Here is a 24,491-nt window from a genome sequence, read left to right on the forward strand (position 1 = left end):
TTGCTTTTTTTTTTTTTTTTGCACGTGGAGCGGTGGGGAAACCGAGGAAGGCAGGTAGCTGTGGGGGGAGGGGCACAACATGCATCCAGTTAGTACTCAATATAAAATCTTACGTTGTATGAGACTATCTTGCCGACATGGGAAGAGTGTGCAGTACTCACAGATTAGCATAACCCTAGGACACAGTAGTTGCTTTAACATTTATTCAACAAATATTTGTCGTGTGCCTGCCATATGCCCCGCAGTGTTGCAGGCCCTGGGGAATACCGTGAACAAGAGGAGGAAGGACAAATATGGGTGAAATGTGCTGTGCAGAGAATCAAAATAGGATGAAGTGATTGACAGTAATCTTAGATTAGCTGCAGCTGGAAGGTGTTGGTGACGAGGTTTGGTTTAAACTGAGATTTGAATGGCAAATATCCGTCTGGACAAATATCCTATCAAAAGGGAACAGCAAAGCTAACATTCAGGCAATTAGGAAGCTCTTACGCAGCGCGTGCCAAAAGGTGGCTTGGATATTGGGCGAAGCGGGGAACCCTGAGAAAATTCTATTTGTAATATTTTGCAAGTGGAGCCTACAGGAACTTGCTAATGAGTTGGTGTTGAGTTTGTTAGGGAGAAAGCATTCAACGGTAATTTCTAGATTTTTGGCTTAGGAGATTCTTTGGGTGGTAGTGCCATTTATAAGATGTGAGACTTGGGAAGAACAGTTGGGAGGAGGGAGATCAAGAGTTGTGGTTTGGTCATGTTCAGTTAGAAATGTGTTGTAGACATCTATGGTACCAGGTAGACATTGGGATAAACTGGAGTCGTGGCCATTATAAATAGACTCTTAAGCCTTGGGACTGATTGGATGACCTAGGAGAGAATGTGCAGCTAAAAAAAGAAAGGGGCCAAAGGCAAAGCTCTAGGATCTTTCATTTAGAGGTCAAAGGAACCACAGAGGCAGGATAACATGAAGCCCAGGAGCCATGAGACTATCAGATTCAGCAATAAGGAGGTTACTGCTAATCTTGACATGAACAGTCTTGGGAGGAGTGGGATCCAAGGGACAGCTGGAATGATTTGAGAAGTGAATGTAAAGTGAAGAAATGGAGACCATAGGCAACTTGGGATAATAGTGGCATAGGGCTATGTGGTCAATGGAGGACATTTGAAAGATGAGAGATCCCAAGGTAGAATTGTATGTAAAGAGAGAGAAATTGATGATGTAGGGGACGGAGATTTCTCAAGGCAAGGTAAGAAGAGGAAGCGATCTAGGGCACAAGTGGCAGGGTTGGCCATTAGTATGAGGGATGCTTCATCCGTAGTGACAGCATATAAGGCAGATGCAGGTGCATAGTGGTGGCACAGAAGGTGAAGGCAGGTTAGAAATTTGAGGGTGGGGGAATGAAGATGTTCTCTCCTGATTTGCTTTGATTTTTCTCAACGAATAAGAGGCAAGATGATCACTGGAGAGCGGGAGAGGCAAGGCGGGGGATATAGGAAATTTGAAGAGAGAGAGGTAGAAGAGGGGAAAACAAATATACTAGGGAAATAGGATTCACTTGCCAGACAGTGTTGAGTGGTGGTGGGGCTGTGTGCATGACTGTTGTTTGACTGTCCTCAGGCATGCCGTGGACGAATTTCTAACATTAGTTTTTGGCATACCCTGCTGCTTTGCTTCCCTTCCCTTTTCCTCTGTGGCCTTCCTGTCCACCTAACCGTGTTGAACAAACTAGAGGTGTGGGGGAAAGGCACTATCCGTTAACACTTCACTTAGTCTTGGCTACACTACTGAGGGCTCACACCACTGGTTCACTTCACCTCTGACCTTGCACACTCGCTTTGCCCTTTGTGATCTCATCTGCTCCCAGCTGTCACTATCACATGCATGCTGAAAAGTCTGATGCCCCCCTCCCCACACCCCTGTCTGTCCTGAGCATGAGGCCAGTATAACCTGGACTTCTCCATAAAAAGTATTAGTTTCCTATTCTGCTGTTACAAATGATCACCAGCTTAGTGGTTTAATATGACATAACACAAATTTCTTATCTTAGAGTCCTAGGGGTTAGAAGTCCAAAATGGTTCCCTCTGGGCTAAAATCAAGGACTGTGTTCCTCCTGGAGGCTCTAGGGAGAGAATCTGCTTCCTTTCTCAGCTTCTAGAGGCTGCTCTCATTCCTTGGCTCATGGCCACATTGCCCTGACCTTTATCATATCTTCTTTTTTTTTTTTTTTAAAGATGTTATTTTTTTTTTTAAGATTTTATTTATTTATTTGAGAGAGAGAGAATGAGAGAGAGAGAGAGCATGAGGGGGGGAGGGTCAGAGGGAGAAGCAGACTCCTCGCTGAGCAGGGAGCCCGATGCGGGACTCGATCCCGGGACTCCAGGATCATGACCTGAGCCGAAGGCAGTCGCCTAACCAACTGAGCCACCCAGGCGCCCTTTTATCATATCTTCTCTGACTCTCCTGCCCTTCCCCTTTCACTTAGAAGGACCCTTGTGATTACATCGGCCCACCTGAATAATGCAGGATAATGTCATCTCAAGATCCTTAGTTAATCACATCTGCAACGTCTTTTTTCCGATGTGAGGTAATATATTTGCAGGTTCTGGAGAATTCAATGAGGACATCTCTGGAGAGCTGTTATTCTACCTACCACACAGGATGTCCCATGATCATTTCAAATTCATCAGACACAAAAGAGAATTCACTGTCTGATGATGGAATGACTTGTAGTGCTCATGTAATTTAGGTATTGATCCACCAATAACCGAAATTATCCGTCATTCATTCACTGAGCAAGTGTTAAAGGAATACCTTTTACGTGTCAGCCACGGTGTATCACTCGTACATTGTGATAAATCAGACAAGACTGCTGCCCTCATGAAGCTTACAGACCAGTGGAGGACATTAGAAAATGTATATACTGTTTGTTCCCAATAAAAATTTCTGTGACTTAAAAAAAAAAAATAGAAAAATGTATATATTCATTAATTTATCATTTAAATTGAAGGAGAAAAGCAGTAGTCAAGCGTAATAGGGAGACTTTTTTGGGGTAGTTGTCAGGAGTTATTCCAGTAATATTAAAGAAAATAGAAATAGAAATTTTAATATAAACAAAGGAAATGTAATATAAATATTAACACAGAAAGTTTAATATAAGGAACATTTCCTATAAAATGTAATTTAAATGTAAATTGGGTATTGGAGGCCTACAAAGACAAAAAGGGAGCACAGAGGTGTCAGAGAGGCGGTCAGCACCAGAAGCAGCTGTCCTCCCCAGGCCTTGGGGAACAAAGAGGTTGGAATTCAAAGAGTTTTAAAGCTTGGAGGAGAGTCCCGTTGAGCTGTCGTTAGTGCCTCTAAAGGGGCTCGATGATGTTGGTCCTGGAAGGTTTTTACGAGTTTGAGTTAGAAATCAAACAGTGCTGCTGAAGCCCGCTGTCCCGCTGGGGTGAATAAACATGGCTAAGTTCACACAGACAGGAAAGGTGGGGACGGGAAGCCCTTCTTCCTCCTCCTGCCGGCCAGGGTCCCTCCGGCTTGTGGTGCCAGAGAAGCCGACCAGAGTTCCAGCCTCCGCAGCCAGAAAGGCAGATTTGAAACTGGTAGGAGCCTTGATACAACCTCCCACAAACGATTCCTGGTGCAACCTGGAGGGAGACCTGTTTCCAAAGCATATAGAGGAAAATATATTTTAAGTTTCTCGCTGCGTGAGCTGTGTTGTAGAGAGGAACCGAGTCCAGCTGTGTCCGATTTACTGTTGTGTACCAAATTACCCCCAAACAGCAGCTTCAAGCAGAACATCTTACAGTTTCTAGGTCAGGAGTCTGAGAGCATCGGATTCACGTTTAGGTGAATATTTCTGGTTTCTCTTGAGGTTCCAGTCATCTGAAGGCTTGACTAGGGCACTAAGATAGAGCTCATCCTTGTCGAAATTTGGGTAATCAGCTGCCCCAGTGGCTGTTTTGTTCTTAATTGGTACAGTAGGACCTGGGTCCCACAACAGCATCACGTCCCAGACTCAGCGACCAGACTACCCATGGACTTGGCTTGCCATTTTGGTGACCTGTGTGAGGATGTGTCCTTGGAAATTTTATAAGAGGGGTGGATAATGGAATATTGTTTTCCATGTGAATGTGAACTGTTTCTGATCTTCTTTTCTCATGGGACAGAAAAGAATGCATTTGCCAGGTCAATAGTTGCACACCGGGTACTCAAGCTCCAGTTAACGCGCCCTAGCACAGATACAACATCTAGCATACCAGCTGTAACTGGTGCTCCTACTTGGTTAACTCTGTAGGAGTCTACAGTCATTCTCCAGGATCCTTTCCTCTTCTGCATGGGCCAGCTTGGTCATTAAGTAAAGACATGACAGAGACCACCAACCCTTCATCTTTTAGGTGTTTAATGGTGGCACTGATCTCAGCTACCCCCCTGGAAAATGGTGGTAATGATTTTCTAACATGGCTAGGTGTGTGTGTAGGGGACAGTTTTAAAGGTTTCCATTTGGCCTTCCCCACTCTGATCATTCCTACTCCGCAGACCGGGAGTCCAATGTAGGCTTTACTCCAACTGCCACATATATCAATTCCAGTTTTGCACTTGAGGACAGGGGAAAGTACCTCTGGGTGGCTGTGAGCCACTGTGGCCCTTCAAGGTCCTCAACTGTGAAGGGGGCTTGATGATACTTGGGGTCTCTGGGTATCAGTGTCAACTCAGACTTGTGTCTGAAGGTCCTCAAAATGTCTAGTTGTTCCCGTTTCACCAGTGGGGTCACCTGAGTAAGTGGCCATAGGTCTCAGGGGGTAATTGTCATGGTGTAGACTTGCCACGGTGTTGCAGGGTCATTCCTCCTAGGGAACTGGCAGGTTCTGGATCTGGTAATCTACTCAGGTCTGGGGACTAGAGCAAGGGACTGTGACTTTTATTGGAACAATTGCCCTTAGCTGCCACCTCCACTTCTTCTCCTTTAATAGATGTAATCAAGAGCCGTGTTGGCTGTCTGACAGTTTTGCCACCAACGTGGCATATTCTATTGACCACAATTCCCTGCAGGTCAAGTCCCCTTGACCACTCCTTGACTGTCATCATGGTAATTGTGGTCTCCTGGCTTCTGGAAATAAAGTGCCATTGCCAAGCCTCTCTTACTTTGAGGCCTCATCCTCCCATGAGTGTTAATAAACCCTGTCTGTGGCTGCCTCACTTGCCCTCATCCCTGGCTGCAGTGGCCACCACCACTGGGCATTCCAGTGATGCTGGTGGTCCTCCCATCAGATTGTCCTTGAATAGTGTGCCATCTGGACCTCATGTAATGCATCCATTCCAGCCCGTCACCTCCCTGAACCTTTTTATTCCTTCCTCTACCAATTGCCAGGACACTCAGGCTTTTCTACTTGCTGAGAGTTGGCTGCCATTTTTTTCCAGGTTTCTAAGAGCCAGAAGTAAGTTTGCCCCATCCCTTACGGTCCTTGTTAGGGTGTTAGTTAAATCCCATATCCTGAGAAAGTGCCTCCAAGTCAACAAAAACTTGCTTAGCCAGCTTTAAAGAACCCTTGGAATCCAATCTCAGGTGTATTGCTATGGCTCTGTGGGTACATGCAGGTTCATTTTTGTACTTTTTCCCTCCCTTATCAGGCCCAGCATGTCACCAGCTAGGTTAAGCGGGGATTTAACCCATGACAGCAGGTAGGGGGCACATGTTCTCTCATGAGGGAGTGGCTTCTGCAGCATCCTCCAGCCCAGCAGAAGTGGTAGCTCTTACTAGAGACGGATGGGCAATGTCTGAGTGCCCTGAGGGTGGGTGTGGGGAGGCGTGGGTGTGGAGAGATAGCATATTCAGAGGCATCCATCCAGACGACCCTGTCCCAGTTTTCAGGATCCTGGGTTTGCCCTACCAGCACCTTGACCTCTGTGTAACAGATCTGCCTTGGTTGAGGTTTCAAACATCTCTAGAGCCCTGGGATTGAAGGTCTTCAATCGTGTCTGTCCTTCTGCTACTGGTGATGATGATCTCTTTATATAAACTACCACTAAGTTACTGTGGTTCTCAGATTTAGCCTTCAACTGCTAGGGCTCTGTCTCTCACCAACTTTCTGCAGGTTGTCAAGTGATAAGCGTTGGCGAGGATGTGGAGAAAAGGGACCCCTTGTGCACTCTTGGCGGGAATGCAAATTTGTTCAGCCACTATGGAAAACAGTATGGAGGTTCCTCAAAAAATTAAAAATAAAACTGTCTTATGATCCAGCAATTCCATTCTGGGTCTATAGCCAAAGGAAATGAAAACAGGATTTTGAAGAAATACATGCATTCCCATGTTTATTGAAACATAATTTACAATAGCCAAGATACGGAAACAACTTAAGTGTCAAGGGATGAATGGATAAAGAAGATGTGGTACACACACACACACACACACACACTGGAATATTATTCAACCATGAGAAAGGAGATCCTACTATTTGCAACAACATGCATGGAGCTCGAGGGCATCATGCTAAGTGAAATAAGCCAGACAGAGAAAGACAAATACTGCATGATCTCACTTATATGTGGAATCCTAAGAAGCCAAACTCATAAAAACAGAGAGTAGAATGGGAGTTACCAGAGGCAGAGGGCTGGGAGAATGGGGCAGGTGCTAGTCGATAAAGAAGCCCGGAGAGCTATCACACAGCATCTCCATTGTGGTCAACAGTACCACGTTATAAACCTCACAGTTGCTGAGAGATTAGATCTTAATTGTTGCCATCACAAAAAAGTGAGATGATAATTATGTGACATGACTGAGGTGTTAACTAATGCCACAATGGTAATCATATTGCAACATATAAATGTATCAAATCAACACATTGTACATCTTAAACTTATACAATTATACAATGTTATATGTCAATTATATTTCAGTTTAAAAAATACATAATTTAGGGCGCCTGGGTGGCTCAGTCAATGAGGCAGCTCAGGTCATGATCCCAGGGTCCTGGGATGGAGCCGGGCATCGGGCTCCTTGCTCAGTGGGGAGTCTGCTTCTCCTTCTCCCTCTGCCCCCTGCCCCTGCTTGTGCATGTGCTCGTTCTCTCTCAAATATTTTAAAAAACCCACATAACTTAGCAGTAACCAGCAGACCTTGTTCTTTGTCAGCCCATGTTTTTCAAACACTTGTTCCATTCATTGCATCTGCTAGCACTGCCCTCCACCAGGACATTTCCCCAGGTCACTACCAATGAAAACTTTAGCAACTGAAACACTAGCTCAAGCCAGAAACTACTCGGGCCCCTCATACCCTCCAGGATGGTGCTGTCTCTGTTTGCTGAGTGATGGATCAGTCTCAAATGCCCTCTGACCGCCTGTTTTCTCGGACCACTCGTGTCACCACTGCGTTACTCCAGGTCCTCTGAGAAACAGTCACCAATATGGGATTAAATATGCAGTGATGTTATTAGAGGAAGTACTCAAATGAAAGGAAATAGGAAGTTGTGGAAGGTTGGGAGAATCATCAGAGAGAGGGGGGGAGAGAGGAAAAAAAAAAAAACGGTGAGAGACAGAGATTGGATGGAGGTGTCCCACATGGCCATGCAATAGCCATGCAATAGCCATGCAATATACAAAGGTTTGGAAAAGCCTTCAGGAGTCCTTGAGGCAGGCAGGCAGCAGTCCCAGTCTCCCCAGGATCTGGTCTGCTTAAGTAACCCCCCTGCACTCAGACACCGGAGGGGGGCAGCGTGGGGGTGTGTGTGGCCTTGGTGCAAATGTGATGGTGGGTGTCAGAGCGCAGCTGCCTGCGCCCTGGGTCAACTGCACTGTTGAGGCAGGAGGTGTGCGAGGAGCACTCTCAAGGTTGCCACAAACCACTAATCTTCCTGCCACCCCACCTACATCGGAACTCCGGAACTCTGGCTTCCCTCTTGCAACAGTGAGGGAGATGTTCCATTCTTAGTTTCTTAGCCGTCTGGATCTTAGCCGTCTTGCCTACTCAAGGATTTTGAACCAACAGGTACCCTCTTTCTCTCCTGGATCATCAATTCTCCCCAGCTACTGGATTATTCCTATCAGTATTTAATAACATCTTCCCAGCCTCCTCTCTGCCTCCAGTTGGCCTCCATTTCTTTGCTCCCTGTCACAGAAAGAAAGGAACTCCCTGAAAGAGTTGTCTCCACTTGCTGTCTGCACTTCTTCATTTCCCATTCTTTTGTCCACAATGAAAAGAGTTTTATTTTTTTATGAATAAAAATAGTATAAGTTCAGGGGCCTGGGTGGCTCAGTTGGTAAGTGTCTGCCTTCAGCTCAGGTCATGATCCCGGGGTCCTGGGATCGAGCCCCTTGTGGGGCTCCCTGCCCAGCGGGGAGGAGAGTCTGCTTCTCCCTCTGCCTGCAGCTTCCCCTGCTTGTGCTCTCTCTCTCTCTCTCGTGTTCTGTAATAAATAAAATCTTTCAAAAAATAGTTTAAGTTCAGTGTGGCGGGAAACAATAGCAAGAAAGCAAATATCACCTGGAATTACATCATGTTCTTTTAAAGATTTTATTTATTTATTTGACACAGAGGGAAAGAGAGTGAGAGAGCGAGCACAAGCACGGGGAGTGGCAGGCAGCGGGAGAGGGAGAAGCAGGCTTCCCGCTGGGTAGGGAGCCCCATGCGGGACCCTGGGATCACGACCTGAGCCGAAGGCAGATGCTTAACGACTGAGCCACCCAGGCGCCCCTGGAATTACATCATTTTAAGTTGAATGACTATGGCCCTTTCGTTGTCTTTGTGCAGACACCCGGTTCTACAATTAGGAGCAAGTTTCACATGCTGTTCCTCTTGTTTCCCTCTTCACAATTTTAAGGGTTCGGTTTATAACTTCCCCTCTGCATCTCTTGGTATATCCCCACTCCCCCTCCCACGGTGACACACGTGTGCGCATGCACACCTTGTTAACAAAATGATATGTATCTTTCCATACGTTTCTTCATGCTCTCATACACAGAGCTTTTCTTTCGTTTATATGATAAGATCGTCCTGTAACTACTTCTCTGCAGCTTGGTCTTCTCATTTAACAAAACTGTGTGGAAAATCTTTTAAATCAACTAGTACAGATTGATCTGTGCAGTCAATGTACAATCATTTATTCAACTATTCACCTATTGAAAGGCACTTTTTTTTGGTAGAGTTTTGTCATGACAACCAATGATACAGCATATATATCCTCCCTGTCCCATCTCATCCCATAAATAGATTCCTAAGAGTGGAATTTCTGGGTCCAAGAGCATGTGTATTTTTAATAGATCTTACTGGATTGCTTTCCAAAAAAGTTGAAATAAGTCGCTTTTCCCTCTGAAGTGCAAGAGAATTTCCTTCCTGGGGCGCCCAGGTGTCTCAGTCGGTTGAGAATCTGACTCTTGGTTTGGGCTCAGGTCACGATCTCGGGGTAATGGGATCAGCCCCACGTTGGGCTCCATGCTCAGCACAGAGTCCGCTTGGGATTCTTTCTCTCTCCCCTCCCCTCTGTCCCTCCCCCCGCTCGCACTCTCTCTCAAATAAATAAATAAATGTTTTTAAAAAAGAGAATTTCCTTCCCATCCCTGACCCTCGTTACTTCGCAAGAGTATTACCCGTCTGAGTTTGTGCCCTCAGGTGAGGAGTGCAAGCCTCACTGTAACTTTGGTTTGTATCTTTCTGACTGTTGGTGAGCTCCAGAATCCTCAGTGGATAAGCACCTGATTTGGAGCCAGTGTGCCTGAGTGTGAATTCCAACTCCATCTCTTATCGCAGTGTGACCTTACAAAAATTATTTACCCTTTTTGAACCAGTTTCCTCATCTCTATATTGGGACAATAATACTCCCACCTCACAGAGTTGTTGAAGAGGGTTAGGCAAATTATTAGAACAATTCCTGGCACATAGTAAACACTAAAAAATAGTTGATTTAAATATGTTTATTGGCTATTTGGGTATGGTCCTCTGTAAAATGACTATATTCTTTGCTCTCATTTCTATTGGGTAGTTTTGCTTTTTTTTTTTTTTTTATTAAATATTTTTATCAGATTTTGTCTTATCTCCCTCAATAAAGATTTTAATGATTTTTTCATGTATGTCTAAAACCTTTTATATTAAATTTAATTATATATAATTAGTCATTTCAATGAATAGATTACTTTTTATTTTTTCTATTGCTGTTATAGAACATTATAGAGAATAGGTATTTTATTTATTATTTATTTGATAGAGAGCACACGAGCTGGGGGGAGGGGCAGACGGAGAGGGAGAAGTAGACTTCCTGCTGATCAGGGAGTCCATTTGGCTTGATCCAGGATCCTGAGATCATGACCTGAGTGGAAGGCAGACACCTAGAAAAGGTATTAATTTTTAAATATTTATCTCATATTGAGCTATCAAGTTATCTTAATCTAGTAATTCTTGTTAGTAATTTTAAAATTTTCTAATGATTTTAGGTTTCCTAGGCATATTATCTTATTATTGAAAAGGAGGATTTTTATCTCCTTTCCCCCAGTATTTACAATGGTCATTTCATTTTATTTTCCTCTTGTAATGTCAGAACTTTCAAAAGAGTGATGAATAGCAGGTATCCCTGTCTTGCTCTTGATTTCAGTAAAATAAGAAATTCTAATTATGGACAACGCTTTGATCTATGCCCATGGAGTTCCACATTGCTCTTCTATTTTTTGTGATCTTCTGTTCTTGATGTTTGTGCTATAGATTTCAGACTTGTTTAGCTAGCCTCCACAATCACATAAGCCGGTTCTTTTAAATAAATCTCTTTACACACACACACACACACATATGCACACACACCTCTCACAAGTTCTGCTTCTCTAGTTGAACTCTGACTGTTACAAATACTAATTGTTTGAAAGCTGTGGTAACATTTAGATAAATTAAGAAGCTTATGTGGAACATGGAAATCATATTCTAAAACTTCAAAGTTTAGAGCATCAGCTTCTCATTTTCAATATAATAAGTTGTACGTTTCATGTGTGAATCTACCACTGGAAGAACTTCTGAAATACATTTAAGACAGATTTTTTTAGGACACATTAAGCCTTTTATACATAAATTAACTACAGCTATATAAGATTTCATATGAAAAATTTCATGCAAAATAATATTTGAGGGGTGCCTGCGTGGCTCATTCGGTTAAGTGTCCCAACTCTTGATTTCGGCTCAGGGCACGAACAGGTCGTGAGATTTAGCCCTGAGTTAGTCTCCACTCTCAGTTAGGCTCTGCGCTCAGCGAGGAGTCTGCTTCCTCCCCGTCCTTCTCCCTTTGCCCCTACCCCATGCTAAAAAAATATTTGACATATTTATACACTTTCAAAAATTTACTTTCATTCTTAAGAATGATATTAATAGGCAAATTTAGTTTTCTTTTATTTTAATTTTTAAAAAAGCCATATAAGAGTATATAGAGTACCTTAAGGTAAGGGCAAATATCTTAAAATTAATTTTATAACATGCAATAGATATGAGAATATTTGTCTTGGGTAATTTAAGAACATTTTTAGAGCTTGAATTTGTTGATACATACTATGTGCTTATCCTTAGTATTTCTTGGTCACACACACACTTGTAAGTATATATATATATACACTCTCTACATATATATATCTCAATACTAAACAAACTTTCATTTTTCCTAATTATTCTTTTGTTTTCTATCATATCTGTTAATTGGTTCATAAAGATATTGTTTATAAATCCTCATATAATGGAAATAGCTCAAAACTAGAATACTGAAGAACAGTAGCATCAGGACAAATAGGAAGGCAGCAACCAGGTAGCCACTTGGACTGAAATAGGAAAAAAAAGTCATTAGAAGTCATCATTCACTTTCGTTGTTAATTTATTTAGTCAAACAATGTTTGAATGACTAATTCCTATGCCACTGACAGAAAAAAAGATTAATAAGACATCTTATCTACCCTCAGGATGTTTGCCTCTTAGTGTTAGAGGTTGACTAGGGAAGAGAATAGACAGTGTGATCAATAGAATGAGAGAAAGAAATATAAAATTCATGGGGGCCAGACATACAAGAAGGCCTTCCAGTGGAGGGGACCTTTGAATTGAGTAGCGGAATTAGCTGGATAGGAGTAGGACTCGGAGCCTTAGAATGGGTTCGCCAGATAAAAATGCCTGGAAGTAGAGGAAGAAACAGGTGGGCATGGAGTTTTAGGCTAAGGGAGATGCCTATGCAAAGTTGTGGAGGCATGGGAAAACCTTAAGATCACCCCAGACATTCTGGAACTAAAACTAGTTCAGTATGATTAGAGCTCAGGTGGTAGGCAGAGTGGGAGAGGTGAGGAATGATCAGTGGTTAGAAGTGAGAGAGACAGCTTTTATTAAGCTCCAGGGTGTGGGTTTTGGAAGGATGATTCTGATTGTAGGGTAAAGAATGGATGAATGGGAAGTATGAGTGTGGAGGAAGAAACCCCAGTTTTGAGGTTTTTTAATAATGCAAGTATGATGAGGGTCTTAATTAAATTAGTGGCTGAGTAAGTGGAGAGAAGCAGATAGATCTAAGACAGATTTGGAAGTTAGACTGGATTGATCTTGGTGATTGTTGAGATGTGGGGTTTGAGAGTAAAGGATGTCATCCAAGTTTTGGAATGAGGTGACTGTGAGGATGCTATCACCATTCACTGACAGAGGAAATTCAGAGAGAAGAGCACTTTAGTGAGGGCATGTAAATATAGTTGGTTTACTTTTGGGCATATTGAATTGGAGGTACTGGAGGGTCAACCAGGTGTGTGTGTGCGCATGCACATGTGTGTGTGTGTGTATGTGTGTACACCACTTATTAGATCCTACTTTTAGCTGGGTGCCAGACATCTGCCCTTTCACCTGGGACTCTGCATGAGTGCCTCCCACCAGAGCGGATTTACTGCTTGAGCCAAATGCTGTGCTACTTTCTGTTTGGTGTCCTGGTATCTCACTTTAGTTTTTGGTTCCTTTTTAGGCCATAATTATTTATTTGCAGTGTTACGGTTTCCCCAGGTCCTAGTCCTCTTACTCTGACCTTCCTCCTATGTGGATACAAGCTTAATCTGGCTCCAGTGAATGGTTTCCTTCTTGGAAGTTAATTAACTAACTTGACAAATCATCTGATATGAGCCAGGTATTGTGGTAGTGCCTGGAAAAACAATGATAAGTAATAATAGACATGGTCCCCATCTCCTTAGAGAATTTACATTTTAGTGGAGACATAATTGTTAATCAATGATGAGAAAAGAAATATAAAATTGTACTTGCGATAAGAACTAAGTAGGAGAGATATACAATGCAATGAAAGTTTACTATAGCAGGATTTAGCCTGGTGATAGGGTCAAGATATGCCTCCATGGGGGGGAAAGATAATTATCCTAAAATTTGAAGAATTAAATGGAAATGAAGTTGGTGAAGTTAAGTAGATAAAGAGGGGAAGGAGGGCGCCTGGGTGGCTCAGTTGGTTAAGCGTCTGCCTTCGGCTCAGGTCATGATCCCAGGGTCCTGGGATCGAGTCCCTCTCCCTCTGTCTGCTCTTTCCCCTGCTTGTGCTCTTTCTCAGTCTCTCTCTGTCAAATAAATAAGTAAAATCTTAAAAAAAAAAAAAAAAAAAGAGGGGAAGGAAGAGTTGCCAGATAGAAGAAATAGAATGTGCAAAGGTCCTGCTATGGGACAGAGTATGGAGAAGGTTGGGGACTGAAAGGTTGGTGGGTCTAGAGCAGAGATGATGAGGGGAACATAATGCAAGACAAGATTAGAGAAGTAGGTGGCGGCCTGATCATGGAAGGTCTTGTAGGCCATGTTGAGGAGTTATCATTCTGAGGAAAGAAACTTAAAGCTTTCAAGTTATAAAATTAGCATTTGAGAAGATCACTTTGGCTCCAGTGAAGAAAATGAACCAGAAGAAAATAGAAATGAATGAGGAGAGATCTGTCAGATGTCTATTGTGGTAGTTCCCATCTGAGACAATGGTAGCTTGGATTGGAGTGCTGGTGATGGGGTTGGTAAGAAGTGGATCCATTCAAGGGCAGTTCAGGAGATTAAATGAATGGGAGCCAGTGACTGTTTGGATGAGCTGGGAGAAACAGAGAAATGAACACAACCCTAGGTTTTTTGTTTTTTGGGGGGTTTTTCTTGTTTTCATTTTTGACTCATAGGTATTTGGCTTGTACAGTTCAGTGTGCTCTTTCCTGAGAGAAGGAACTCTGGAAAACAGGGTTGCCACACTGTTCATCTCCAGAAGGCGCTGTTCATATTATAACCCATGTGAATGGATTCTCTTGGAGCTGTGTGATGACACCTGTATACAATTACCCTGGTGGATCCCTTTTAGAGTGGGACAAATAATGGGGCAAGGAAGTGGGTGATAAGATCACGAGATCATTTTGGGGCATGTCCAGTTTGACCAGTTTTTTGAGAAAAGAGGTTAATAGATGGTGGGATGTATAGCTCTGGATGGGCCAGAGATATGATTTGGAAGTCATGTGTATATAGATGCTTACTGAAGCCATGAGTATGGATGAGCTTGCCAAAGTGAGAAGCTCACAAGACCAGGGCGGAGCCCTGAGGGAAATCAACATTTACTGGCTTGTAAAGGAGGTCAGGGCTCTCTACTTTGAGAAGGAGTGGCTATAGAAGTTTAGGAAAACCCGTAAAGCAATACGGTGGTCAAAGGGAAAGTCAACACGGATGAAACATAAAATGAGATAAGGACTGGCAAATATCTATCAGGTTCGGTGTAGGCCAGTTCCAGCTCAAGATGGTGACATAGGAGGCTCCTGAACTCCCCTCCTTCCATAGTCACACTCATGCCACAGCTACCTAAGGAACAGTTCCCTCCAAAAAAAATCCAGACACTAGCTGAGCAACATCTACACATTGGGTGAATGAGAAAAAATCTACCCACATCAAAATGGGTAGAAGAGACTGGGACACAGCCTTACCATAAACCCCACACCCAGTGCAGCAACATACAACCAGGAGGGAACTCTTGACTTCCAGCTTCTCCCTGGAGTAAAGAGTTTGGACCCATGTCGAGTCCCAACTTATGAAAGTTCCACCTGAGGGACAGGTCCCCAAACACTTAGCTCTGAAAGCCACCTGGGCTTGTGTCTATGAGACCCATGGATGAGACCCACGGGGTGAGAGCAAACAAAGGGGTCCCGAGGACTTGCAGTGGCTAAGCGCCACCCCCCCACCCCCCAGTACAGAGACAGCAGACTCAAATGCCCATCTCCCAGCCTTTCCATGAAAGAGGCCCATTTGCTTATCTTAAAAGCAGCAACCTGAGGTTTAGGCTCCTGATTTTACACAAATCATGGGCCTGACTGCAATCCTCTCCAGAGACTCTGGGGAGCGTGGCCAGTGCCATCTTAAATTCTCCCTCTGCTTCTCCCTAGGTCACTGGTATCTCTCTGAAAGAAGCTTGTGCACATGTCTTGTGCCCCAGCTACTATGGCTGTTGTCCAGGGGACACACCTTTTATAGCCTGGCTCTGGTGGCCCACAGAGCTTACTACATTCACTAGTAGTACAGGACTGTAACAAACAAACTCAGTTTAACTGGCTATTAACCCAGGACTTGGTGCAGACGGAGTAGACAGAAACACCCATCTCCTAGTCTTTCACTGAAAGAGGTCTATTTGCATACTTTAAAAAAACCTGCTGCCTGAGGGTCCAGCTTCCAATCAGCCTGCATCTAGGTGCTGATTGAGATCCTCTTCTTTGGGACACCGAGGTCCTGGGAACTAAGAAGGCATCTTGGACAATCAAAGGTTTGAAGACCACAAACAGCTAGGGCCAGGCTGAAGAATAAGGTTCATCTCTGATCTGAGGCCAGTCCTTCAAGACTGGGAAAGGTAGCTGTTTTATCTAATTCAGAAACCAATGCAGAGGGGTAATTGGTGGAGTAATAAGACAGAAAACAGATTGGGTGGATTAGAGAAACAGGGATAGAATATAGAGAAAAGGAGACTATGTAGACAAGCCTTTTGAGAAGTTTGTCTCGCAAAGTTGGGGGGAGAGAATGGCAGCTGGAGGGGGATAGGAGGTTGGGGTTTTATATATATTTAAATTAAAAACTTGGGGGGTGATTAAAAGCCTATAGGGAGGATCTAGTTGAGGGAGAAAGTTGAATATATAAAAGAGAGAAGAAATAATTCATTTGGAAGTTTCCTTAGAAAGTGGAAAGAGGGTTCAGAGCACCTGTGGAAGAATTATATTTAAGGAGGAGGAATAAAATGTCTTTAATTTTAACAGGATGGAAAAAGGAGAGAATGAACATAGGTGTTGGTAGGTGTGTTTGGAATCAGGAATCAGGAGTGTTCCTTCCTGCGGGCTTCTAAGTTCTTTGTAATGGTGGAAACAAGCTCATCTGATGTTCATTAAGGAAAGATGGTCCAAGGAGGAAGCCGATTCGATAAGGTCTGAAGTAGTTATGGAGAGTGGACGTATTGGTTGACCAGAGAAAGATACTAAGATTCTCAGGTAGTGCTGGTGACCTGTATGAAGTTGGTGATTAATCTGCCCTTTGTGTAACTTTCTTTACCAATCCTTGGCTGCTAAAGTAGGTAGTTGGGGGCTTGCCAGATTGGGGGGAGGCAAATCCCAGAGGGGTAGGGAGTACTAGCAAGTGTTATTGAAGTAGTACACTTTGAAATGTAAGGAAAAAAGGGTGTGTGTTTAAAAAAGTTTTTTTTTTGTTTTGTTTTAGAAGACCCAGGATAAATAATGGCCTGGAAGTGGTAATGGCACTCTGAGGCACCTGGGGGTCATTGGAAAGTAAACAGCCATCACTCTAGAAGGCTGAAGGTGAAGCAGTGTCCTTGGGGGATGGAGGGACATAGAGTGGGAGCTCAGAGGACGATTGAGGATTTAAGTGAGTTTGCTGGTTAAAAGGTAACAACTCCAAAGGACACAGTGGAAAATTTGGGAAAGTGGTTGAGTACTCCAGAAGATAAGGAAGCACCAAGATCTTGGCCTCCTATAGCCTGATCTTCAGCCGATGTTTGCTCATGAAAAGGGCTTTCTCACTAGGAAAATGGTTACCACCAGCTAACCCCCACTCTGCCTCTGCACCCACTTTGGGGGCTCAGGTGTAACAGAGACTAAGCTGCAGTCACTAACCTAGGGACAACCCCTAAGCTGCACTATATCCCCTGGCTGCTGGAATCCAGCTCCTGGGAGGTGAGCTGGGGCAAATAGGTGAAATCCTCCTTCACTGTTGTCTCTCCTCTCCAATTCACCAATGCCCCCTTCTGACAGTGTGCACGTATGTTCTTAATATTCATCTAAACCAAACATGGCAATCTAAAAGTCACTGCCAAAGGCCATAGATGTTTCCCAAAGTCACTTAGAAATAATGCGTGGCTTATCTCATTTGTAGGTTATTCACACTGTTAATCTTCCATTGGCACAAAACATCAAGGAGTCAGTGATATTTAAAGTGGGCCATGAGTAACTTCATTGTTTGTCTTCCATTTTTGTTTAACATTTTACAAAAGAACAAAAACAAAAAACCAGGCCCAGGACAAAGAAGCAAAGTCATTTGCGATCCCAGTGTTAGCATTAAGACTTTGCTCTCCAAGGAGACTGGAGTCCAGGAACTTGCCTTTCCTACCTGTCTCTGGATGCATCAGAATGATGGCCAGTGGTTGAGGGCGGACTCAAGCAGCCACTGTCTCCTCCCAGGCCCCCCGCGGCAGCCTAGGCTCTGCCCTTCAGGTGGGGTTCAAAGACGTGTTTAATGGGAAGACAGTGGCCGCTGAGGGGATGAGACAAAATGGGACCCCAGCTGCAGCAACAATTCTCAGAAACTCCTTCCCGCTGTATCCCTAGGATAACTGATACATACAATTTGAGGATGTCACATATAGGGCAGAAGTAGTAGGGTCCCAGCGAAATGGGGGAGAGGTGCTTTTCCTGTTTTGGCTGACACCCCTGTCTTTTACGACTCCCTTCCCTAAAGCCTAATTAGGCAGCAGGCATTACCTGGGAATCATTCCAAAGGTCTCTATTGCAAATATAGCTGTTAGGTTACAGAAACTGCAAATGAGACAAATAATATTAACGATTAAATTAAGTGCAATATATTAAAAGCCTCCCTCCAAATCTTTATGGTAATGATCAAATCATAGATAATCTTAATGAAGGTGTCACTTTCTCGATAATGGAGAGAAGAGATGCATTTACATCACAGCTGTGGTGATTCTTCCATACGTGTGACTTGGGCTGCTTGCAGCACGATTTCTCCGAGCTTGTCAGTGCAACCTCACTGCCCTCCTAACATCTTGATGTCGTTTTTGATAGTGGGTCCCAAGGCAACAGCAAGAATAATGTTAATAATAATCATAATGTTTTACTGAGCACGTAGTACTTGTTGAAAGTGAATACCAACTGAGCATTTGCTGCGTACCAGACAGTGTATCGAATGTCCTACATGAATTATCTGCCTAATCCTCATAGCAACACTTTCTTTTGGATGAAGAAACAGAGGCTCAGGTAGGTTAAGCTACTTGCAAAAGTTTGCAGTTGTCTGTAGCAGAGCTGGGATTTGAATTCAGGTTTTTCTGATCGAAGAGCCTGTGACGTGCACCTGATGTAGGCTGGCTCAGGAAGCTAAGAATCTTCAGAACTTGACATAGGGCACTATGTTATTATTTCTAAAGTTACTGAGTATCTCTCGTGATTTATCAGATTGCTTGGAATGAGACAAGACAGAGCTAAATAAACATTAATGATAGCATTTCACCTATCTTCATTTGGGAGAAAAGAGACGAAAGGAACTTAACTTGATTGAGCAAAATTAGGGATTTTTACCCAGGTACTGTCATTTAATCCTCAGAATACTATAAGATAGGTATTATAGACTCATTTTACAAACAAAGAAATAAGCTCAGAGACTAAGCAATTCGCTTAAGATGACATATCTACCAGTGGCAAAAGTAGGATTCAAACCAAAGTAGACTCTAGAATAATGTTTTCAAGATCCATCCATGTTGTAGCAAATGGCAAGATTTCCTTCTTTTTTATGGCTGAATAATATTCCATTATCTATCTATCTATCTAATCTATCTATCTATCTATCTATCTATCTATCTATCTATCTATCTATCACATCTTCTTTACCCATTCATTCATTGATGGACACATGCATTGTTTCCATGTCTTGGCTACTGTAAATAATGCTGCAATGAGCATGAGGGTGCATCTTTTCAGATTAGGGTTTTCATTTTCTTTGGAAAAATACTTAGGGGAGGAATTGTTGGATCATATGGTAGTCTGTTTTTAGCTTTTTGAGGAAACTCCATAGTGTTTTCCATAGTGGCTGTCCTAATTTTCATTCCCACCAAGAGTGCACAGGATCCCCTTTTTTCCACATCCTTGCCAACACTTGTCATCTCCTGTCTTTTTGAGACTAGCCATTCTAACAGGTGTGAGGTGATATCTTGCTGAGCTTTTGATTCGCATTTCCCTGATTATTAGTGATGTTGAGTACCACTTCATATACCTGTAGGCCATCTGTATGTCATGAAAAAATGTCTATTCAGATCTTCAGTCTATTTTTTAATTGGATTGTTTGTTTCTGTATTGCATTGTATGAATCCTTTGTATATTTTGTATATTAACCCCCTATTGGATGTGTGATTTCCACAGGTTGACTTTTCATTTTGTTGATGGTGTCCTTTGCTGTGCAGAAGGTTTTTAGTGAGATGTAGTCCCACTTGTTTATTTTTACTCTTGTTGCCTTTGCTTTTGGTGTCAAGTCCAAAAAATCATGGCCAAAACTGAAATCAAGGAGCTTACTATCTATGTTTTCCTCCAGGAGCTTTATGGCATAGGGTCTTACATTTAAGTCTTTAATCCATTTTGAGTTAATTTTTGTGTGTGGTCTAGTTTCATTTTTTTGCATGTGGCTGTCCAGTTTTCCCAACACCACTTATTCAAGAGATGGTCCTTACCCCACCATATATTCTTGGCTCCTTTGTAATAAATTAATTGACTACATATGCCTGGGTTTATTTTTGTCCTCTCTATTCTGTTCCATTGATGTATGTGTCTGTTTTTAAATGCTGGTATCATACTGTTTTGATTACTATAGCTTTGTAGTATAATTTGAAATCAGGGAGTGTGATGCCTCTCGTTTTGTTCTTCTTTCTCAAGATGGCTTTGGCTATTTGGTTTTTTTTTCTTTTCTTTTCTTTCTTTCTTTTTTTTTTTTTGTCATTCCATACAAATTTTAGGATTGTTCTAGTTCTGTGAAGAGTGCCATTGGAATTTTGATAGAGATTACACTGAATCTGTAGATTGCTTTGGGTAGTATGGACATTTTAACAATATTTGTTCTTCCAAACCATGAGCATGGAATACCTTTCCATTCATTGGTATCTTCTATAATTTCTTTCATCATTGTCTTATAATTTTCAGGGTCTAGGTCTTTCACTTCTTGGTTAAATTTATTCTTTTTGATGCATGGGTAAATGAGATTGGCTTCTTAATTTCTCTGCCTGATAGTTCCTTATTAGAATATAGAAACACAACTGATTTTTATATATTGATTTTGTATCCTGCAACAATTACTGAATTTGTTTATTAGTTCTAACAGTTTTTTGGTGGAGTCTTTAGGGTTTTCCAAATATAATACCATGTCATCTGCAAATAGTGAAAATTTTGCTTCTTCCTTTCTGATTCGTATGCCTTTTGTTTCTTTTTCTTGCTTAATTGCTCTGGATAGGACTTCCAACTCTATGTGGAATAAAAATAAAAGTGGGCATCTTTGTTTCTCGATCTTAGAGGAAAGGCTTTCAGCTTTTCACCACTGAGTATGATGTTAGCTGTGGGCTTGTCCTATATGGCCTTTATTATGTTGAGGTATGTTCCCTCTACACCCACTTTGTTGAGAATTTTTGTAATAAATCAATGTTGAATTTTGTCAAATGCTTTTCTGCATCTACTGAGATGATCATATGATTTTATTTTGTTAATGTGGCATACCACATTGATTAATTTGCAGATGTCAAATCATCCTTGCATCCCTGGAATAAATCCCACTTGATCATATTATATGATCCTTTTTAATGTATTGTTGAATTCAGTTTGCTAATATTTTATTGAGGATTTTTGTATCTATATTCATCAAGGATATTGACCTGTAATTTTCTTTTCTTGTGTTATCCTTGTCCGGCTTTGGTATTAGTAATGTTGGCCTCATAGAATTAGTTTATAAATATTCCTTCCTCTTATATTTTTCGGGAGAGTTTGAGAAGGATAGATATTATTCTTTAAATGTTTGGTAGAATTTACCGATGAAGCCATCTGGTCTTGGATTTTTATTAGTTGAGATGTTTTTTTCTTACTGATTCACTCTCCTTACTAGTTATCAGTCTGATCCGATTTTCCATTTTTTCATGATTCAGTCTTGGCGGGTTGTATGTTTCTAAGAATTTACCCTTTTTTTTAGGTTGTTTAATTTGTTGGTGTATAATTATTCATAGTAGTCTCTTATGATCCTATATATTCCTTTGGTATCAGTTGTAACTTCTCTTTCATTTCTGATTTTATTTGAGTACTCTCTCTTTTTTTCTTATTGAGGTTAGCTAAAATTTTGTCTATTTTATTTATCTTTTTAAAAACCAACTCTTAATTTTCTTGATCTTTCCTATTGTCTTTTTAGTCTCTATTTGATTTATTTCCTCTCTGATCTTTGTTATTTCCTTCCTTTTACTAACTCTGGGCTTTGTTCTTTTTCTAGTTCTATGAGGTGTAAAGTTGAGTTGTTTATTTGAGATTTTTCTTCTTTCTTGAGGTAGAGGATTTCCTTCTTTTTTTTTATGGCTGAATAATGCTTCATTGTATACTTATATATACCACATTCTCTTTATCATTCACTCATTAATGGACACTTAGGTTGCTTCCATGTCTTGGCTATTGTAAATAATGCTATGATCAACATGAGGGCACACATATTTTTTTGAGTTACTGTTTCGTGAAACTCTTCTAGTAGGGGTGACCCCAGACTCTGTGGCATTTTTATTTTTCCTACTAGCTATGGTCTTCCCTCATGCCTTATGTGATGTTGCCATGTTTTAGTGTAATTCATTTATTGGACATGGTAAAGTAGAAATTGTATTCAAGCTCATCATTATCCCTTTAAACAAATGCTAAAACGATTATAATAAAACATTTATATTCACCTATAGTTTGGATCCAGGATCTTCACACGAAACACATACATTCCAGAATGGTCCTCAGGCCAAATTAAATGGTTATAGTTAGACTTGTTGATTATCTCATATGGTTGATTTAAATCTCCTGGTTTTCCAATAGCATAAGAGAAACAGTGCTTATAGTTCTGAGTAGGAAACAAAGACAAAAACCTTAAGGTCCTTCTCTAGGGGAAGAGGTGTTGGAGATTGTAGGGGAGAGGAGAAAGTTTGCAGTAGCTAGAGAGGAAAAGGGAATGAACTGGAGAAATAGACCTATGTTTGTTGGGCAGTATTACAGGACTGTTTTAATCATGAAATTAAGGTGAAATAAATCAGCATGGGTATGTATTCCTTTGACCACAGTCAGCTGTCAAGGCAGATAGCTGGGATTTAACTAGGGTTGTGATTTAGCTACACAAGTCTGAAGAAGTGAGAGGGAGGAAGGAATTGAAGGTACACATTAATTGAGTGTTATAATTATTGACCATGGAATTTAAGCAGCATAAAGAGCAAGAAGAAGGATTGTTAGAAGGATTGTTAGAGTAAAGGTTCTAGGGTTATGTTGCCGGAAGAATAAGACATTGTGGCTGGAAAGTGGGATGTTTTGAGATGGGACTACAGAGGATAATACAATTATTTGTATATATCTCTGTCTTGACATGCGCAGATTCTGATGTAGAAGCAAAGTAACATTCCTATTGTAGGGGTTAGATTTTATGGGCTCAGGTACCATATAGGTCACTTTTATTTATGAGATATGATTTTATTCTCCAAATAACAGAAATTAATTTCAATTCAAGAAAGGTTGATTGAAAAAATTGAAAGCAGTATAGGATTGATAGTTAGCATTCAGAAATGATCTTTCAGTTGTTTTTTCTTTTTTTTAAGATTTTATTTATTTGAGATAGAGCAAGAGCGAGAGAGAGAGAGAGAGCATGAGCCAGGGGGCGGGGCAGAGGGAGAGGGAGAAGCTGACTCTCCACTGAGCAGGGAGCCCGATGCAGGGCTCCATCCCAGGACCCTGGGATCATGACCTGAGCCAAAGGCAGACGCTTAACCTACTGAGCCACCCAGGCGCCCCATGATCTTTCAGTTGTACAAGAATTGCAAGTCCAGGTGTTCTTTAGAAAGACTCACTCTCAGGGTGCCTGGGTGGCTTAGTCAGTTGGGTGTCTGCCTTTGGCTTGGGTTGTGGTTTTGGGGTCCTGGGACTGAGCCCCCTGTAGGGCTCCCTGCTCGGTGGGGAGCCTGCTTCTCCCTTTCTCTCTGCCATTCCCCCTGCCTGTGCTTGCTCTCTGTCAAATAAATAAATAAAATCTTTAAAAAAACCCAAAAAACTCACTCTCAATACTTCAACATGTTTGTCAGATATTTAATATATCTACAAACAGATTTTCAGCAGAAAAAATTAAAACAAAATTGTTAGTAACACAGGCACAATGAAACATCAAATAGAAATTAAGATGATGCATTTCTGAAATCACAATATTAATCCAATAGAAAAGTTGGATTTGATTTGCAAAAACAAATTTAAATCCAAAATGTTTTCATCAAACTTTTGTTAATACTGAAATGCCAAATTAGTTATTATAAATAAAATCTGGTAGGTAATATTTTCCTTACTTCAGGTCCCCAGGCTTCTTCTAGTGGGAGGTGCTGGTTAAGCTTAGTCATTGACTTCCACGTCTGGGCTTCATTTAAACAACCACTCTATCAAAAAATTGTACATATAGGAATTTAAGAAACAAGTGAGCAAAGGAAAAAAAAAAGAGAGACAAGCCTGGAAACAGACTCTTAACTATAGAGGACAAACTGATGGTTGCCAGAATGGAGGTGGGTGGGGTGGATGGGTTAGGTGGGTGATGGGGATTAAGGAGGGCACTTATGATGAGCACCAGGGGATGTATGGAAGTGTTGAATCACTGTATCGTACACCTGAGACTAATATTACACTGTATGTTAACTAACTGGAGTTAAAATAAAAATGTAATAAAAATTGTACACACATATGTTTGTATATAAATTTATTCATAAGTATTTAATATATTTAATACCATTGAAAAATATATATTTAATTCTTTTCATTATTTAAATGTTTGCTGATACACGGGGGAACAATTGACCTTTGTATATTAACCTTGTATGAAAAGAACTTCTTAAACTCACTTACTAATTTTAAGTGTTTCACATGAAGTCATGTTACTTGTGAATATGACCGTCTTATTGCTTCCTTTCCAATCCTTATACTTTTTTTTAAAGATTTTATTTATTTATTTGACAGAGAGAGAGAGAGACACAGCGAGAGAGGGAACACAAGCAGGGGGAGT

General features: G+C 41.5%; 1 protein-coding gene across 1 annotated transcript in view; it reads right to left on the reverse strand.

The window, feature by feature from the left end:
* Positions 1 to 11,616: 11,616 nt before the first annotated feature.
* The window catches only part of CATSPERE (catsper channel auxiliary subunit epsilon), a 198,400-nt gene continuing 185,525 nt past the window's right edge, over positions 11,617 to 24,491 (reverse strand). The window contains exons 19-22 of the mRNA XM_032389395.1: positions 23,788 to 23,874; positions 22,153 to 22,310; positions 17,951 to 18,004; positions 11,617 to 11,770 (exon numbers count right to left, since the gene is read on the reverse strand). Of these exons, the coding sequence (XP_032245286.1) occupies positions 11,617 to 11,770; positions 17,951 to 18,004; positions 22,153 to 22,310; positions 23,788 to 23,874 (453 nt within the window). The remainder of the gene's footprint in view (positions 11,771 to 17,950; positions 18,005 to 22,152; positions 22,311 to 23,787; positions 23,875 to 24,491) is intronic.

This window comes from Phoca vitulina, unplaced genomic scaffold (assembly GCF_004348235.1).
Source record: "Phoca vitulina isolate PV1807 unplaced genomic scaffold, GSC_HSeal_1.0 scaffold54, whole genome shotgun sequence".
Taxonomy (NCBI): domain Eukaryota; kingdom Metazoa; phylum Chordata; class Mammalia; order Carnivora; family Phocidae; genus Phoca; species Phoca vitulina.